Source organism: Symphalangus syndactylus, chromosome 10 (assembly GCF_028878055.3).
Source record: "Symphalangus syndactylus isolate Jambi chromosome 10, NHGRI_mSymSyn1-v2.1_pri, whole genome shotgun sequence".
In the NCBI taxonomy this organism is placed as follows: domain Eukaryota; kingdom Metazoa; phylum Chordata; class Mammalia; order Primates; family Hylobatidae; genus Symphalangus; species Symphalangus syndactylus.
The window spans coordinates 5,882,101-5,901,476 of NC_072432.2; the positions used below are offsets into that span (position 1 = coordinate 5,882,101).

The window sequence follows — 19,376 nt, forward strand, 5'->3', positions numbered from 1 at the left end:
CACTGTCCCCGTCACAGGGAAACCAAGCACAGCTGCTGGAACAGATACCTCTGGGTAGCATGAACACGAATGATCACTAGGACACATGACTACAGCACAGTGCTCTGCGCTGCTGAGGGCTCACGTTCATAGTCACGTTCAGTTTGGGGAACTGTGGTTGAAAACCAGCTCTCAGGAGCGTCACAGAAAGACCGGAAGCCTCATGACAGAAGGCGTGGTGAGGGGGGAGAGGCCAGCATGGTCCCTGGGAAGAAGGCGTCCCCAGGGAGATGGGGTGGCTGCCTTCAAACACTCAAGAGTCTGGAGGACAAAAAGCAAGGCCTCCTCAGGCAAGAACATGGCCGAGATGGAGATGAGGTTCTCCTCCCAGGAGCAACTGCTCAGCTTTCACGCACTGGCCACATGAGGCACCAGCTCAGATCCGGTCCTCCAGGGATGACAGATCCCATGCCTGTGGTTAGGGCCCGAATCCATCTGGCTCCTATTCCTCTGTTCATGAACTTTCCTCGGCCCAGCCTCCTGCCTTTGGACAGAAGCAGCAGTAGCTAACACTGCAGCCCTGGCCTAAGCACTTGATACGTCACTCATTCCTCAGCACAAAATGCACCAGGCCAGGACTGTTACTTCTGCTGTTTTCTTGGCAAGGAAACACAGGTGCAGAAGTGATCCATGAGTGTCACCCTTGTGCGGTGCCTGAACGTTCTCCCGTGACTGCCTTTTCATTTGCAACAGAGGCCCCTCTCCCAGGCCCCTCTGCACCCTCTCCTGAGGGCAGAGGCTGTCATTCTCCTGGTACCTGCAGTGGTGCCCAGAGCCTCAATCTCTGTTACAAGAACAAAATCTGGCTTGTCTTGAAAACAGGAAAAAGCATTTTTGGAATCCCATTATGAAAGTCAGTATTTAGACAAGAGCATTCTTTTAAGAAAATATGGAAACTGCTAAAATTTCAGGTCCAGGAATGAATCTTGGAGCAAAAAAAAAGCCATCAAGGTCGCCTGAAAGGGGCATCTGTTGGGATCCTGGAGAAGGAGGCGGGAAGCAACCTTGCTCTTGGCAGAGCTGCTCACAGGATGGGCTCGGGAAGTATTTCTGCACCCTCAGGGCTCCCGCAGACGGCTGGAACACTTCCACTTAAATCCAAAATGTCAGTAAGATTCTTATTTTCCTCTAGAATTACGGCAAGACCACAAATAAAACTCACGCAGAGATGGCAGGAGATGCAAGGTGTAAGGGAGGAGAAGAAGGCAGTGAGACCAGCATAAGAAGAAAGAAGAGGTCAAGGAAGTAGACTTGGCAAGGTCAGCAAAAAATGGACAGATGGATGGAAGGACGGACAGATAGAAGGACAGACAGAAGGATGGAGAAATGGAGGGATGGAGGGATGGGAAGTGGGGGAGAGAGGGGAGGATGGATGGACGGGAGGAGAGGAAGGGGGGAGGGAAGGGGAAGAAGTGGGAAGGGAAAGAAGTGGGGAGGGGAGGAGAGGAAGGGAAAGAAGTGGGGAGGGGAGGAGAGGAAGGGGAAGAAGTGGGGAGGGGAGGGGAGGGGAGGAGGGGAGGGGAGGGGAGGGGAGGAGGGGAGGGGAGGGGAGGGGAGGAGGGGAGGGGAGGGGAGGGGAGGGGGGGAGGGGAGGGGAAGAAGTGGGAAGGGAAAGAAGTGGGGAGGGGAGGAGAGGAAGGGGAAGAAGTGGGGAGGGGAGGGGAGGGGAGGAGGGGAGGGGAGGGGAGGGGAGGGGAGGGGAGGAGGGGAGGGGAGGGGAGGGGAGGGGAGGGGAGGAGGGGAGGGGAGGGGAGGGGAGGGGGGGAGGGGAGGGGAAGAAGTGGGAAGGGAAAGAAGTGGGGAGGGGAGGAGAGGAAGGGGAAGAAGTGGGGAGGGGAGGGGAGGGGAGGGGAGGGGAGGAGGGGAGGGGAGGGGGGGAGGGGGGGAGGGGGGGAGGGGGGGAGGGGAGGGGGGGAGGGGAGGGGAGGGAAAGAGGGGAGGGAAAGAGGGGAGGGGAGGGGAGGGAAAGAGGGGAGGGGAGGGGAGGGAAAGAGGGGAGGGGAGGGGAGGGAAAGAGGGGAGGGGAGGGGAGGGGAGGGAAAGGAAGGAGGGAGGGGAGGGGAGGGGAGGGGAGGGAAAGAAAGGAGGGAGGGGAGGGGAGGGGGAGGGGGGAGGAAGGGAGGGGGGAGGAAGGGAGGGAGGGGAGGGGGGAGGGGGGAGGAAGGGAGGGAGGGGAGGGGGGAGGGGGGAGGAAGGGAGGGAGGGGAGGGGGGAGGGGGGAGGAAGGGAGGAAGGGAGGGGGGAGGGGAGGAAGGAGGGGGGTGGAGGGGAGGCGGGGAGGGGGGAAGGAGGAGGGAGGAGGGGGAAGGGGGAGGAGGGGGAGGAGGGGGAGGAAGGAGGAGGGGGAAGGGGGAGGAAGGAGGAGGGGGAAGGGGGAGGAAGGAAGGAGGAGGGGGAAGGGGGAGGAAGGAAGGAGGAGGGGGAAGGGGGAGGAAGGAAGGAGGAGGGGGAAGGGGGAGGAAGGAAGGAGGAGGGGGAAGGGGGAGGGAGGAAGGAGGAGGGGGAAGGGGGAGGGAGGAAGGAGGAGGGGGAAGGGGGAGGGAGGAAGGAGGAGGGGGAAGGGGGAGGGAGGAAGGAGGAGGGGGAAGGGGGAGGGAGGAAGGAGGAGGGGGAAGGGGGAGGGAGGAAGGAGGAGGGGGAAGGGGGAGGGAGGAAGGAGGAGGGGGAAGGGGGAGGGAGGAAGGAGGAGGGGGAAGGGGGAGGGAGGAAGGAGGAGGGGGAAGGGGGAAGGAGGGGGAAGGGGGAGGGAGGAAGGGGGAGGGAGGAAGGAGGAGGGGGAAGGGGGAAGGAGGGGGAAGGGGGAGGGGGGAAGGAGGGGGAAGGGGGAGGGAGGAAGGAGGAGGGGGAAGGGGGAGGGAGGAAGGAGGAGGGGGAAGGGGGAGGGAGGAAGGAGGAGGGGGAAGGGGGAGGGAGGAAGGAGGAGGGGGAAGGGGGAGGGAGGAAGGAGGAGGGGGAAGGGGGAGGGAGGAAGGAGGAGGGGGAAGGGGGAGGGAGGAAGGAGGAGGGGGAAGGGGGAGGGAGGGGGGAGGGAGGAAGGAGGGGGAAAGGAGGGGGAAGGGAGGGGGAGGAAGGAAGGGGGAGGGAGGGGGAGGAAGGAAGGAAGGAGGAGAAGGGAAGGAAAGAAGGAAGGAGGAGAGGGGAAGGAAAGAAGGAAGGAGGAGAGGGGGAGGAAAGAAGGAAGGAGGAGAGGGGGAGGAAAGAAGGAAGGAGGAGAGGGGGAGGAAAGAAGGAAGGAGGAGAGGGGGAGGAAAGAAGGAAGGAGGAGAGGGGGAAGAAAGAAGGAAGGAGGGGAGGGAGGGGAAAGGCGGAGGGAGGGGAGGGAGGGGAAAGGCAGAGGGAGGCGAGGGGGAGGGAGGGGAAAGGCGGAGGGAGGCGAGGGGGAGGGAGGGGAAAGGCGGAGGGAGGCGAGCGGGAGGGAGGGGAAAGGCGGAGGGAGGTGAGGGGAAGGGAGGGGAAAGGCAGAGGGAGGCGAGGGGGAGGGAGGGGAAACGAAGGGAGGGGAAAGGAGGGAGGGGAAAGGAGGGAGGGGAGGGGAAAGGAGGGAGGGGAGGGGAAAGGAGGGAGGGGAGGGGAAAGGAGGAAGGGGAGGGGAAAGGAGGAGGGAGGGGAAAGGAGGAGGGAGGGGAGGAACGGGAGGGGAAAGGAGGAGGAAGGGGAGGGGACGAAGGGGAGGGGACGAAGGGGAGGGGAGGAAGGGGAGGGGACGAAGGGGAGGGGAGGAAGGGGAGGGGAGGGGAGGGGAGGAAGGGGAGGGGAGGGGAGGGGAGGAAGGGGAGGGAAGGGGAGGGGAGGGGAGGGGAGGAAGGGGAGGAAGGGGAGGGGAGGGGAGGGGAGGGGAAAGGAGGAGGGAGGGGAGGGGAAAGGAGAAGGGAGGGTCGGGTCGGCGAAAGGAGGAGGGAGGGTCGGGGAAAGGAGGAGGGAGCGTCGGGGAAAGGAGGAGGGAGCGTCGGGGAAAGGAGGAGGGAGGGGCGGGGAAAGGAGGAGGGAGGGGCGGGGAAAGGAAGAGGCAGGGGCGGGGAAAGGAGGAGGCAGGGGCGGGGAAAGGAGGAGGGAGGGGCGGGGAAAGGAGGAGGGAGGGGCGGGGAAAGGAGGAGGGAGGGGCGGGGAAAGGAGGAGGGAGGGGCGGGGAAAGGAGGAGGGAGGGGCGGGGAAAGGAGGAGGGAGGGGCGGGGAAAGGAGGAGGGAGGGGCGGGGAAAGGAGGAGGGAGGGGCGGGGAAAGGAGGAGGGAGGGGCGGGGAAAGGAGGAGGGAGGGGCGGGGAAAGGAGGAGGGAGGGGCGGGGAAAGGAGGAGGGAGGGGCGGGGAAAGGAGGGAGGGGCGGGGAAAGGAGGGAGGGGCGGGGAAAGGAGGAGGGAGGGGCGGGGAAAGGAGGAGGGAGGGGCGGGGAAAGGAGGAGGGAGGGGTGGGAGGGGCGGGGAAAGGAGGAGGGAGGGGCGGGAGGGGTGGGGAAAGGAGGAGGGCGGGGCGGGAGCGGAGGGGAAAGGAGGAGTGAGGGGCGGGAGGGGAGGGGAAAGGAGGAGTGAGGGGGTGGAGGGAGAGGGAAGGAGGGGGAAGGGATTCATTAAACGTTGCTTAAAAACCAGGAAATAAATGTACAGGATTAAACCGACAGCTGCCTGTGGCAGAACACGTCTCCAGCAGCTGAGCGTGGTCCCCTGGGAACTGATCTGGAACACAGGTGACTCACCTGTCGCTGCAGCAACTCGGTCTAGAAAGATTCACGCTATGTCACAGGCAATGCAATCTGGACACCCACGTTTCCCCTCCTCTGGGATTTAAGTTTAAAGCACCTCACCCTGTGAGCTGCCGCATGGCCTGACCCCTAAGTGGAGGCAACCTGCCCGGGACAGGCCCCCGGGACCCTCCAGCCCAGGTGAGGAGGCGGCCCCTCCCCAGCAGCACGTACGGGAAGGGCTGCCCTGGGTCACCAGACTGTAACTCTCGTGGCAGAACAAGAATACAGACCTGCTGTGCACCTGCCCTGGGAAAGCACAGCCTCTGCTGACACGAAGAATCAGAACAACCGACAGCCAGCCCAGGTGAACAGGCCAGGGCCAGCCAGCCACGTCTTCTAAAGACGACAGAACAAAGTGAAATTCACATACTTAAAGTTTCTCATTCTGTATGTAACCGAAGTGCAAAATTCACAAATGCCAACTGCGGGGCACCTCCTCCATCACGACTGTCAAAGCCCAGTGGGAGAATCTGCAACAGGACCTCAGAGAAAGCCCTCTCCGTGGCGACAGGGCAAGGCAGCCACTGCAAGCAACAGCACTCAGGCAAGTGCAGCTGTTCTCATGAGAACATGTGATCCACTTACAAGATCAAACACTGGGATGCGAGCCAAGTTCTGAAAAGATAATAAAATTCCACTGATTGGACGGTGCTGAGGTACATGTTACCCTCTGTCATTGCGGTCATTAATTAGCACTTACATGTTACCATCTGCCATTTAAATTTACCCAAATCAAGAATAAAAATAAAACTGCGGCCCAGATAGACGCCTGAGGCAGTGGAAGGTCTCGGGTGCCTGTTTAGGGCTCACGTGGATCTGAGCATTGTGCGGACACGGTGGCGTCTGCCCTCAGGGACACTGCACATCCATCCTCACACCCCATGACCATGGGGACGGTCACACGGTGGGGCGGGGGGGATGTGAGTGCTGCCCAGCCCACCCCCACAGGCAGACTCAGCCCCTCCGTGCCGCACCCCCACATCCATTCAGCAAATACCTGCCCAACGTCCACTTTCCGTGAGCAGGCGGCCGGGGCCTCAGGTGATTTACATCCTGCTGCTGGGGGTTGGGGACTTAGCGTTTAGTAACCACCACCCAACTACGACTGTGGTATTTCAGAGACAGGACGACATGGAGATGGGAATCGGGATGGTCTGACTGAAGGATCAGGGGAGAAATCCCTCAGGACAGAGCATCCAAACTGAGGTTTAAACACCACCTGGACACAGCCAAGTGCACGGCCTGAGCAGAGTTCCTCATGTGGACGGCAGCGTGGCCATCGGGAACCCTGGCAGCAGGGAGCAGGGAGGAACTGAGGCATGTCCGGGTTTGTGATTAGAGTCAACAGCTGGACAACACAGCGCAAGCCTGCAGGCCAAGGCAGCCATCCAGGCCTCCGGTGCAAACAGTGTGGGGCTTAACTCACACTGACCACGGGATGCCTGTTCCTGGAGAGGCCGCTCACACGACCTCATGGAGAGAGGCTGTGCGGCACAGACCAACCCCCTTACAGAGTCCTTGTAACTTGCACCTGGGCATCAAGCTGTCTGGCTGTTGAAGGAAAAGCAAGCTGGGCTTGGAGAGGAATACTGGATCTTCATAAATCACTCAATACCAAGAAACATTTCACGGACAATCACGTAAGAAGCTGCTGTGAGAAAGAGGAGCTGTATCTGAGCAAAGAAGATTCGACCATTTATAGCCACACTGAAATTTTACTCTCTAAATCTCCACGGCCTGCATCATAGAAGCAGTGAGGCCTTGTTATCCAAGTCAACACTGTTATTAAGATATCCCTGAAGAGGGTGCCAGGCAGTGGATTTTATTTCTTATGTTTACAAGTTTGACTGGGCTTAGAGACTGAAGAGGGACGGGTTTGAACCGCAGAAGGGTGAGTGCCAAGTCGGCAGCTTCCCTAAGCAGCGTCTTCTCTCCAAAGATGATCTTCCAGGAACCCTCTCTCACCCTTCTTTCACTGCACATATAACTCACATTTCTTCCTGGCTCCTGGCACTCTTTTCCTCAACTAGACTTAGACAGGTGCTCAGCACCACACTCACTTCTGAATCCCGACCGGAGGCCCCGACACAGACGCTGCCCTCCTGAGCAGCTGGGACGCACCTGGCTGGCCTAGGGAACAGAACCCCCATTGTAGCTCGTAATTCTGCATCCCAAACAACATCCTAGAAACACTTTTAGAATAGTTTCTGGAGAAATATGAATGTAAATGTTAGGAAAAAAGGGTGGAAGTTAATCAGAACACAAACCCCTTACAGGCAAGTGCACAGAAGCACAGGGGAACAAAAAGAAAGATGTTTTCCATGAAGATCCTGCACAAAGGAAATCACGTCCCATGGGGCCAACCAAGCAAGCAGCCTTGGCTTTGGAAACGTCTGCGTTCCTTGCTGCTTCCCAGGACAGTTGCACACGGTGCACGCTTGCGCGTCACGAGCAACATCTCCAAATGAAGGTCGGCAGGGAAACACAGCCTCGGGGGGGCCCCAGCACCCCCGTCCTGAGTGCCCCCCCGTCCTGAGTCCCCTCCATCCTGAGTCTGGTGTCTGGGCCTGAATCAGGCAGCCTGGGCCGTACTTCCTCCTGTTTTCCTCACGTTTCCAGCAGATAAATTCTGAAACGGACCTCGTGGCTAACACCCAGCCCTGTCACCTTCTCATCAGCTCCACCACTTGCTCCTGAGAGGGCGCGAGGGAATCGGCCAGGGGCCCAGAGAGGAGGAATGCGGTGGAGGCCAGGAAACGAGGCAGGGTGTCCTCTTCTGAGACCCCGATGGCCAATTGTAATAATAAACTTTGCCTCTATGACTTGATTTTACCGATTTTTTTTTTTGAGACAGGGTCTCGCTCTGTCCCCCAGGCTGGAACACAGTGGCACAATCATAGCTCACTGCAGCCTTGACTTCTTGGATTCAAGCAATCCTCCTGCTTCAGCCTCCCGTATAACTGGGATCACAGGCACCCACCATCATGCCTAATTTTTTCTTTTGTAGAGATGGGGACTCCCTTTGTTGCCCAGGCTGGTCTCAAACACCTGGGCTCAAGCAATCCCCTGCCTCAGCCTCCCCAAGTGCTGGGACCACAGGCGTGAGCCACCGCACCCGGCCTTGTATGTGATTTTAAAACACACTTTGAAGTGTAACCCTGAACATGAACCTAAAACTTCAACCTGCATGTGATTTTTTTCATTCTGTTGGAAAATGCACTGAACTCCCTTTTTGCCTCATGAAATTCCTATATTCAAAATACTGTCCACCGAAGTAATTTTGACCTTTGAACAAAATCCTTCCCTCTAAGAGCATACTCTATGATTGACTGCTTTTTCTATTTCAAAAACCCTTACTTTGCTCTTTGGAGATGGAAATCTCAAAATCACTCCCTCTAGCAGATCTCAGAGGCCAAGACCCATCAGCTCATCCTTTAATTGGGTCTTTGGCTATAAGACGAAAGTCTGTAGAAGACCAGTGACTTTAAGAAGTTTTATTATTTGTCATGCATTCTTCTTAAGTGTTTTCTAAGTGGTGCCCAACTGAGAAAGGGGAATTGTAAAAACAACATTCTACCTCAGTAGGAAACACGGAACTGGGCCCTGACTCACAGGGACAGACCCGGTCTCTGGCGAGCTCTGGGCCTGCGGAGTGACCTGGTTCACTGGAGAATGGGACCCTCCGGCCCCCAGGCCACACCCTACACGTCTGTACAGGATGGATAGCGCTTGGCGGGTGGCCTTTTCTAACGTGTACCCTGCTGTGGGGCTGGCTCTCAGCAAAGCAGCGCTCACCGAAACGAAAGTAAAACAGAGGCCGGTTCCCTGTGGTGCTGGCCACCCGCTCCCGAGCCGCGGCTTCTCGGACGTCGCACACCCCGATGTGGGCAGAGCGGAATGTTCTCCTCGGCGCTCCTTCACTGTGTTGCAGTCTACACCGAACCATGGCAGCTCCATTCGCTGCTGTAACAAGTTGAAAAAAAACTAATTAATTCAAACTTTAGTTTTTTTTAAATTTGTTACAGCGCTGAGCAGAGCTGCCGACCCCATGCAGGACAGCACACAGACCACCAAGGGGACCAAGGCCAGGGCCACCGCGGGAGGCACATTGCGCTGGAGAACCGTCCTGGGAAGCGAGGAACCGCTTCTGTTTCACTTTTGTTTGGCAAGGCACAAAAGTCAAAACCAACAGCGTCCGTGGCCTACAGTCAGACCCCACCTTCCTGTAGGACGTGAGGGCACCTGCAGAGGGGAACTCAGGGACAGGGCTGGGGCAGCTGTCACCCTGTGGCTCCATGAGAAGAGAATGAGGGAGGGGGCGCAGGCCATCAGGGGATCTGCCCAGCACTGCCCTGAAGCCTCTCGCCCCAGCGTTCCAGCCGAGCCCTCTGCTCCCCTTCTCTTGGTTCCTCGGCGTCTATCCCTGACTTAAGCCTCTGCTAAGCAAGGTCCACACAAACATGTTCACTGTTACATCACTGTCTCAAAAATCAAGGTAAGAAAAACACGAAATCAAAACAAAACTACCAGTAGCAGAATCTCCACACCGTTTCCTGGAGCCTGAGCCTCAGGAAACTTTTCTTACTGAGTCAACAGGACCCTGGATGGGTGTCAGGAAGAACAGAATCAGGGTTTGTGCAGGTGTGGACACGTGCATCCTTAAACCTTTTAAAATCTTGTTTCAATGATAAAAACTATGGAAGTTCAGTTTCCACCTTTAAAATTTATGTTGCTAGCCTTTATGTTTGAGGAAGAAACTGCTTGTGTTAGCTTTAAGCCATTCCTCAAGCCTAGCAAATTTTCAAGGTCACTCTTGAGCTGAACTGAGCTTGCCAGATGGGAACTGAGGTGCTAGAATCCCAGTCTAATATGAGGTTCTTTTTCCTGACATTTACAAAACCCAGCTCAAGTGCAGGAAAGCTGCCAATCTGCACACGTAGAAACGCTAGCAGGAAACTGACTACCCTTCTGAAGAATCATCATGTATGTTTGCAACCACATCTCCATATACAACCAGCTTTCACGATTGCAGAGTCCTGGGCGGGATATCACAGCACTGTCTAGATTTGGCCTGTGCCACCAACAGAAGCCTCAGATTAAACTAGAATCAATAGTAATAAATAGCCCTCTAAACCAAATATGTTGAAATCACTAATGCGCTCATATTTTTACAATTGTAGGATTTTAAAGTAATCAACACAATATTGATCTCTACTGATAGAGAAAACACCTATTAGGCACACTTATAGAAAAATCCTCTGTGCCTTGTATATTCACACAGCACGTGTGATCACTCAAAGGAACTGAATGCCTGGAGTGTGAACGCCAGACGCCTCCTCCTGCTGACTCGGGAGTAAGGGAGCGTCTGCCTCCAGATGTTTCTCTGGCACATAGAGAACACGGGAAATGAGAGGACTCATGCTACTCATGGGGGTTACGTACTCGGAGGCTGTGGAAGGTAGGCTCCAATTAACTTTGACCTCTTCTTTTCATATCCTTTTTGTGTAATGTCACCTGCAAGAGAAGGAAAATGGCGTTCAGTATGGTCTCAGTGGGTAGAGCACATCATTCAATGTTGCCCAGGAGGACACAGTTATCACGGTATCTTCTGTGTGCCTCATCGTTAGAATTTTAAAAGCAAGCACTGCGCATCACACAACTTCAGTTCCTCCCCTGCTCTCGAACAAAAGCCAACAGCATTTAAGTCACAAAAACTCATTTGTTAAACACACGCCTGTTTCTGGCCCCTTCTTGATTTATCCAGATGGGGACCAGGGTTAGACCCCTGCCATCTCATCCCCACCCGCCGGCACAGGAAGCCAAGCCTGGTGGCCGGGGCTCTCGTTAACTCAGTCGACGACAGATCCTGCGGCTGCCGGGGCCGGGATGACCGACACCAGCACCTACTGGCATCTTCTTAACAAGATGTTTCCTAACCAAGCGTGTCGGTCGCAAGGACTTAAAGCTGCCACAGTGTTTTTGAAAAAGGAGTGACAAAGGCCAAGGGTAGAAGTAAAAGGCGTGAAACCTGCAGAAATTCAGAAGAGGAAAGAAAGGTACTTGTGGTGAGGTGAGAATCCACACGTTAAAGCCACTAGCTCACAGAGCAGAAATCCAGAAGTGGAAAGAAGGGTGCTTGTGGTGAGGTGAGAATCCACACGTTAAAGCCACTAGCTCACAGAGCAGAAATCCAGAAGCGGAGAGAAAGGAGCTTGTGGTGAGGTGAGAATCCACGTTAAAGCTCACAGACAGCCAGGGGACCGCGCAGCAGCCGTGCCTTTCCTGGAGCCAGTGCAAGCACACAGGACAAAGCCACCTCATCGACACACAAAGGCCCTTCCCAATCACAAGCTCCAGCACGCACAGAATACTCATTCGCCCTTCATTTTTTTGGATCTGTTGTATTGTTCCCTAAGACTGATCAAACCATAATTCCAACAAGAGTTGAAAATTCAAGCTTTAATAAAAATATAGCAAATGAGTGAAAAGGTTATCAAGGTACACACACAAGCTGGTCAACTCGCTTTTCCTAGTGAAGGACAGGCAGTCTCAGGTGCCGCATCTACCTCCACGGCTGCCTCCACCAACTCACAGCTCACAACACAGGTTCTCATCTCCCCCACAGAACACAAGGCTGATGTCTGAACACGGAGCCAAGAACCAAATGACATGGAACCCGCATCCGCCCATCAATGAGTTTTTTTTTTGTTGTTGTTTTTTTTTTTTTTTTTTTTTTTTTTTTTTTTTTTTTTTTTTGAGAGAGTCTCACTCTGTCCCCCAGGCTGGAGTGCAGTGACACTATCTCGGCTCACTGCAAGCTCCACCTCCTGGGTTCACACCATTCTCCTGCATCAGCCTCCTGAGTAGCTGGGACTACAGGCGCCCGCCACCACGCCCAGCTAATTTTTTGTATTTTTAGTAGAGATGGGGTTTCACCATGTTAGCCAGGATGGTCTCGATCTCCTGACCTCATGATCTGCTGCCTCAGCCTCCCAAAGTGCTGAGATTACAGGTGTGAGCCACTGCGCCTGGCCCATGCTAACTAGGTAGCCGGCCACTGCCAACAAAGGACGATTTCTGCAGAAATGTTACAGCTTGCCGGGCACTCCGCACCCGCAGCCATCAGCTGCCCACCATGGAGACTGCTCCGTCGCTTTTGGAAATGCCTCGTTAACCCATTTTACAAACGACGTCCAAAATCTGAACCACAGAAGCAGCCACATGTGCACGTGCTTGATTTAAATCGAGCCCCCAATCAGCAAAGAAAATTTCCAGACAAGACTTTAATAAATCCTAGGTTACTATCATCTCTCAAAACCTAGGAGGTGGGAAAGGGCAGCGCCACTGAGTAACTTCCATGCCCCGCACTTTCCCCCAAACCAGGGTCTGCAAACTAAGTCTCGAGGCTGAGCCCAGCTTCCAGGCCACTTCTGGAGACACGCTCTGTGCTCACGGCCTGCTCCTTGCCGAGCTGCAAGGCAAGACAGGGTTCAGTGCAGCTCTTCACAGGAGGGTTTGCTGGCCCATCCCCAAATACGACATTGTCTAATCCTTATAACAACTTATTTTACAGACGAGAATTTGAGGCACAAACAGTACTTACGTTCCTCACCCAGGACCACAGATCTAAGACAAAAGTCTGTCCAGCTCCAAAACCGTGTCCCATGAAAACCACACCTAGAGTCTTCCACTCGAAAGCTGGTGTAGTGTCCAGAGGTCGCAGCCCCGGCTTCCTGGGCCTTCCTCGCATATTCATGCCCCTGCACATCCTCCTGACTCTGTAACCTGCCTGGGAAGTGCCCTTCTCCGAAGGAAACGGGACTGTACTTCCTACTTTGCCCTCTCCCAGCCCCTGCCCTGCCTGGATGGCACCTCTGGGTGCCCACAGCACAAATCACACGCTGTAGCTTGCGTGATGTCGTGGATGACTGTTCGTGGTTTATTTGTAACACACATGCACAGTTATCCTTAAAACCAGACAATGTCCCATAGAACTGTGCCCCAACCTGGTTGTCTTACAAACTGAAGCCAGGGTGCTCCTGCGTGTACCACACACAGACATCTGTGCCTGACACAGTGAGACCTGCAGGTAAGTGACTGGCTGGGAGTGCGCTGAAGACCTGGGCAGATGCGGGGCGATCATTTACCTGTTCGGTGACTGGGGGGCGGGCAGAGGGGAAACTTACGACGATTCTATCCCAAAATGCAGAAGACGGTGGCTTGACGTACGTGCTGACCCGAAGCCGAAGCACCGGATGCCGCGGCCCTGAGACCAGGCTCACTCAGGCCCCAAAGCTCGTGGCTCACAAACTCCTGCTACGTTTTCATGGAAAACATCCAGTTATTTTTAACTCTGGAATTGCCTCAGCATCTGGTAGACAGAGGTCCACCAGATTCCCGTGATAGACTCGCTGCAGGTTTACACGAGCAAACCTTCTAACAGCACTTTTTTACGTGCCATCCTTTATTTTGAAGCAACCAATGTTTTCTGTGCGAATACAATCAGGTCATAGGTGACAGGCAGATAATAGATGATGCATATAGACACACGACAGAGATGGACAGATGGCAGGTGGTGGGAGGTGAGAGACTGACAGGCAGCAGCTAGCTGGCTGACTACACAGTATCCTCCCAGAACACCTCCTTGGGTTGGGCCCAAGGCCTGACCTTCGATCAATGCCATGCTGTCACTAGGGAGACGGTGGCTCTGACGGTGCCTGGTGCTTCCTCCACTTCACACTAGGGAGACGGTGGCTCTGACGGTGCCTGGTGCTTCCTCCACTTCACACTGGGGAGACGGTGGCTCTGACAGTGCCTGGTGCTTCCTCCATTTCACATTGGTTCAGGCTGAATGATCAATTAATTCCTGCCTCTCTTCTCTCCCCCTCACCTTGGGTCCATCAGGGCACGTGGTCATCAGCGTGCAGCTACATAAACTAAAGGCGCAAATGCTCAGAGAGGGCACGTCCTCCCCCACGTTTCTAAGCTGGGGCCATCACGTGTCTGTTATCCCGCTAGGTGTAACCACTGCTCACAGCCGGCTTGTTCATATTCCCCAAACCTGGAAGCGACGGGAACGTCATCGAGGCTATTTCGAAAGTCAACTCCCATCTCTGGGGAGGGCCTCTGGGAGGCTGGATCTAAGGCACACCCTCAAGGCTGCTGTCAGAGAATGAGAACCACAGGGGCCCCTGCCGGAGTGCTTTCCACGTAAAATTCCAAACAGCGTATTTTCCCGCTTCCACCATCAAGGTACCCATTTATTTAATCTCCTTTTCCTGTTAGGAATAAGTATGACAGAAAAGTAAATGCAGGAATTGTAACCTCAGTGAGAAAAAAAGTAAAAGTGATCTCTTTAGAAACATTTTCTACTTCATTAAAAAAATGCTACTTATGTCATTCTCAGAGGCTTCCCATAAGAATTAAAATTTCAGAAGCAGAAATTAAAATCGCAAAGAGGAGAGATTTACAGACAAGTCGTACTTTGGAAGTGAAAACCCCAGTGAGGCAAAGTCACCAGCAGAAGGTTGAATGAGACTGAGGGACGATGCTTCTTTCCCTCCCCAAACGGAAGAATTCTTTTTCTCACTTATGTTGCAGTTCAGAGTTTCGGGGCAAAACCCAATCTTAGAAAATCAAGGAAAGGTCTGCCTGACGAATGCAGTGTTAAGACGACAGAACAGACGCCCTGCCCCTGTGGCTTCCTCTAGGCCTCAGGCCGTCACCGGCCAATCTGGCCCCAACTGGAACCCATGCAGAGCCAGTGCTGCGGACATTGGGCTCAAGACACGGACACTTGGGAGCTGGGTGGCCCTCGGGGATGAAGGAAACAGGCCACGGAGCTGCTTCCACGGTGTGGCTCAGCTCCAAGCACACAGACCCACTCGGCAGTGACGGTTTCCATGCGTGGTGTCGGGAGATTATTTAATGCTGGAATTAATGGTTTATATTACAAAGCAATCGTTCCATGTTGGGAATTCTACGGCTGTCAGGAGCCCCGGTGCTGCTGCTCTGAGCCTATTGCTTTATAAGGAGCCGGGAGGCCCCAGAAGGCAAGACCACAGCCTTGTTTTTAAGTCTCCGGATAGGCTTCTTTGTTCTCCAGCAGGCGCTGTAGGCCGGTGACAGCTCCTGTGTGTACCCCTCGCCGGCACCGGGGACAGGGTCAGGAGGGCCTGGGATGTCCTCTCACTCCAGCAAGCTGAGCACAGCAGGGTCCCCCGCGGGCCAGCTAACTAGTGTGGGTCGCATTTTTCTCATGGATAAAATATAGGTGATAGCACCTACCTGCTACCACAGATGGAGAGATCAGACACACAGGATGCGAAGGTCTCAAAGCACTAAGGACACAAAATCTTTAAAAAATGCAGCAAGCACTCATTCAATATCTGTTTCACATTCAACTTGTGAGAGACGTCTGAGTCAATGGGAGGACTCATGAACACAGACCTGCTGTGCAGCCTGCAGGGCCACAGGCATCGCCCCGTCAGGGAGGGAGGCAAAGAAGATGGACCCCAGAGAGCCAGGGGCTAGGAAGAATCTCAGAATCCCGACCCCTGAGAACCCAGTTGTTGTTCTGCTCTGATGTCAACCACCATCGCGGGACCCCAGATGCCGCGGGCCCCCGTGTCACTGAGACGCTCCAGCTCTGGGGCCAAGACTCCTGGCACCACACACACCCCAGACAGCAGCCAGAAGGGTTGCTGCAAGAATGCGAACGTGGTAGCCTCTCTCCCAAAACTGTTGGAGGCTTCTCTCTGCTGTTTGGGCTGAGACCAAACTCCCCACAGCGCCTCCAAGTCCTTCCCGACCCGGCCCCGCCGCCTTGGCTGCCCATGCTCTGCCACGGCTCCACCTGCACCTGCTGTGCCCATCACCCTCTCATTCTCACAAGCCCGTCACATTTCCAGTGTGAGCACTGGCAGCTTAAATCCATAAAGATCTTTTAAATAAGGTGCCAGGGTAAACATAGAGCCTGCACTAGGATTCATACATGCACCTGAGCTTTTTGTTTAATAAAAAACATTACTTGTTATTTAGTGCCTAGTGCCCCACGCTCTGGGCGACAGGGCAAGACCCTGTCTCAAACCACACACACACACACACACACACACACACACACACACATTTAATTAATGGTAGGAGCAGGAAGCAAACACATTTTAGACACGCTGTTGCATACGATCTTACTCAGGCCAGGCAGGTGGACAACGCCACTTAGAGTTTTAACGTTTTGGTGTTTTAAAATTTGTATTGTCCACTGTAGCTCTTCTCTTTGGTACGTTAAGAACTCCGGTTAGAAGGGGGATTAAAGGAAAGAGCTTGTTTGGAGTCCATTCTATTTTTAACACATGGATCAAAAGAACAGGAGAAAGATCAACAGAAGTTCACACTACCGTAGCAGTCTTGAAAATAAGCTTCTGATGTTAAAAGAAAATAATGTAGTACTAACAGTCCCTGAAGGGCTTAGAAATATGAATGCCGATGGAATTTTTTAAAATTCAAAGCATGTGTGCAGTGTGCCGCGTGGAGCAGAGGCTTTGTGAGTTTGAGGAGACCCCTGTCCTACTGCAGCCTCGAAACACCCCCTCCCTTCCAGTCCCTGGCAAGACCAGGGGCTCTGCACGAGGTCCCTGGAGATGCCCCAGCAGTTATCCTGGCCAGTGGGAAGATGTAAACATCCAGTTTCACACAAAACTACTGTCATAACTTGCTAAAAACTCTTCAGGCAAGCATAATTTCTCCAGTATGTCCTGGGAGTTAGAAATCCCTGCTTCACACAAAAAGGAAAGAAACCCCACCCTGCAGAAAGACAGCTCTGAGAAGACTATGCCGTATTAAACACAGGTACTGCCCTTTCCCATGACACTGAGTCTCAATTTTGCAGATCTCAGGCCTCAGCAGTAAGTTGGTTTTACTGGATGTTGTATTTACATTTTTTGGTGTTGGGGGGAGCGAGAAGGGGCAAGGTAGGGACAACGAAGCCCAGCTCCCATTATTTCCAGCTGGACACTGAGAAGCTGACGTGTAGAAGAGGAGCCAGCACGGCCCGGGCCCCACTGTGGGCTCTTCTCAGATGGCCGCCGTGGGCGTCACAGCTTGAGAGCAAGTCTCTCACACTCCACCCTCTGCTCCCCGACAGAGGGAGGGATCCCCTCAGAGATTTTTCTTTGGATTGGGAGGGAACATGAGGATGAGGGCAGGTGGACAGGGGAAAGTGTGGAGGCCAATTATCCACCTACAAAGTCAGGGTCTTACTGCGAACTTTACAGACAACTATGTCATTCAAACATTCCACAAGCGCTATCACCCTCATTTCACAGATGACAGTCTCAGCAAGTCGGAGAAGCCCACCAAGGCATCTGGCCGAGGGCCAGACTGGTGGCAACAAAGTCACCGTGCAGAACCGCCTGGCCCAGCGCTGCCATCCCACCCCCAGCTACAGGAGACACTTCAGATGCCCCAGCAGGGAGAATGTCACAGCCCTGCTGAAGGGGGAGGAGGACAACTGGAACAAACAAAAAAAATCCGCATCATTTCCAGCAAAGTCACGCTGGACCACCCCGCGGTGAGCGGCGGAGTGGTCTATTCCAAGTGTTGGCCCACAGGGGATGGCCACAAACACGTGCCACGTGACCCCCTTCTGCATCAGAAAGTGCTCTTGGGGACATAAGAAAACTGCTAAGGCTATCAAAGATGGAATCACTTTGACAGCAGAAAGAAGTGGGCTAACCTCAGTAAACACAAAAGTGCATGCAGTCAGAAGTATGTATCTGTAAACAGAACTCCACCGTCACTGTGTGTTCACACCAGAGTCAGAGGCATGCAGTGACCTCAGCACCGGGGCCAACAGAGCCTCAACTTTCCACAACACATCAAGCATTATCTTCCTATTTTAGGAGCACACACTCCCTCACCCAGAGTTTGACTTTAAGCCTTTGCAGAATCATTTAAGCAGCTGCGTAGTAGCTATGGCTTTCTGCTCAGTTGCCTTTTTAAGTCAAAGCTCCCAAGAGTCAAAGCAATCCAAGAGGCTGCTGAACCAGTCCGTACACAGCATGAGAAAGCAAAGTTCAGAGAGAGGTGTAGTGAGGAGGCTGCTGAACCAGTCCATACGCAGCATGAGAAAGCAAAGTTCAGAGAGAGGTGTAGTGAGCGGTCAGGCCACCTGTGCCCATGTCAGGGACCCCAAGGGGATCTAGGAACGTAAATTCTGCAGTGTTGGCAAAGATGTGGAGCAAAGGGAACCCTTGCACGCTGTTGGTGGGAGTGCAAAGCAGCAGAGCTGCCGTGGAAAATAGTATGGAGCATCTTCCAAAACTAGAAACAGGACTCTATGATCCAGCAATCCCATGTCTGGGTAAATATCCAAAGGAATTTAAACCAGCGTAAGGGAGAGATACCTGCACGTTCACGTCCACTGCAGCACTATTTACAATCACGTAGATGTGGAATTGACCTACGCACCCATCAGTGGATGAACAGATAGAGAAATCATGGTGTACGGACACAATGAATACTATTCAACTTAAAGAACAAAATTCTGCCATCTGCAAAAACATGGATAAACCTGGAAGATGTTATGCTAAGTGAAATAAAACAGGCACAGAAACACAAATACTGCATGATCTCACTTACATGTGGCATCTTAAAAAAGTAGAATTTGTAGAAACAGTGGAATAGGGGTTACCAGGGCCTGGGGATGCAGAAATGGGGAGATGGTGGTCAAGGGCACACACTTCATGAAAAGATGAGTCGATTCTGGAGACCGAATGTACAGTGTGGTAACCACAGTTAATAACAACGTATCGTCTGCCTGAAACTGGGTAAGAGAAGAGATCTTCCATATTCTCACCACATACACAAATTAACTACGAGGTGAGGAATGTGTTATCAATAGCTTGAATGGGGGAGGAAAAAAGTCTGAAATCCTTCCCCTCCTCCTCCCTAAAAACTATTTATAGATTTTGAACGTTGGTCTGTGTGGAAAAAATTCTGTGTTTCTTCTAGCGAGTCTCTCGGTGAAGAAAAAAAAATAAAGCGTGCTAAAGTACAGTCACCCCTGGTGTCCGTCGGGGTGGGTTCCAGGGGTCGGGATCCCAAAGTCTGAGACACTCAAGTCCCTGATAGAAAATGGCGCAGCATTTGCATAGAACCCACGTGTGCCCTCCCGTGTACTTAAATCTCTACATTACTCGTAATACCCCAAACAACGTGAGTGCTGAGTACACAGAACCCACAGTGCCCTCCCGTTCTTAAATCTCTACATTACTCGTAATACCCCAAACAATGTGAGTGCTGAGTGCACAGAACCCACGGTGCCCTCCCGTGTACTTAAAATCTCTACATTACTCATTAATACCCCAAACAACGTGAGTGCTGAGTACACAGAACCCACAGTGCCTTCCCGTTCTTAAATCTCTACATTACTCGTAATACCCCAAACAACGTGAGTGCTGAGTGCACAGAACCCACGGTGCCCTCCCGTGTTCTTAAATCTCTACATTACTCATTAATACCCCAAACAACGTGAATGCTGAGTGCACAGAACCCACGGTGCCCTCCCATGCACTTAAATCTCTACAGACTGGGTGCGGTGGCT

At 53.7% G+C, this 19,376-nt stretch overlaps 1 protein-coding gene across 8 annotated transcripts in view; it reads right to left on the reverse strand.

The window, feature by feature from the left end:
• The window catches only part of DIP2C (disco interacting protein 2 homolog C), a 404,917-nt gene that overhangs the window by 195,487 nt on the left and 190,054 nt on the right, over positions 1-19,376 (reverse strand). For 4 of the 8 annotated variants that reach the window (XM_055296318.2, XM_055296322.2, XM_055296317.2 and 1 more), the window contains exons 2-3: positions 10,217-10,288; positions 8,570-8,737 (exon numbers count right to left, since the gene is read on the reverse strand). In XM_055296318.2, coding sequence (XP_055152293.1) covers positions 8,570-8,737; positions 10,217-10,288 — 240 coding nt within the window. The remainder of the gene's footprint in view (positions 1-8,569; positions 8,738-10,216; positions 10,289-19,376) is intronic. The other 4 variants (XM_055296324.2, XM_055296321.2, XM_063609979.1 and 1 more) reach the window with 1 other exon arrangement.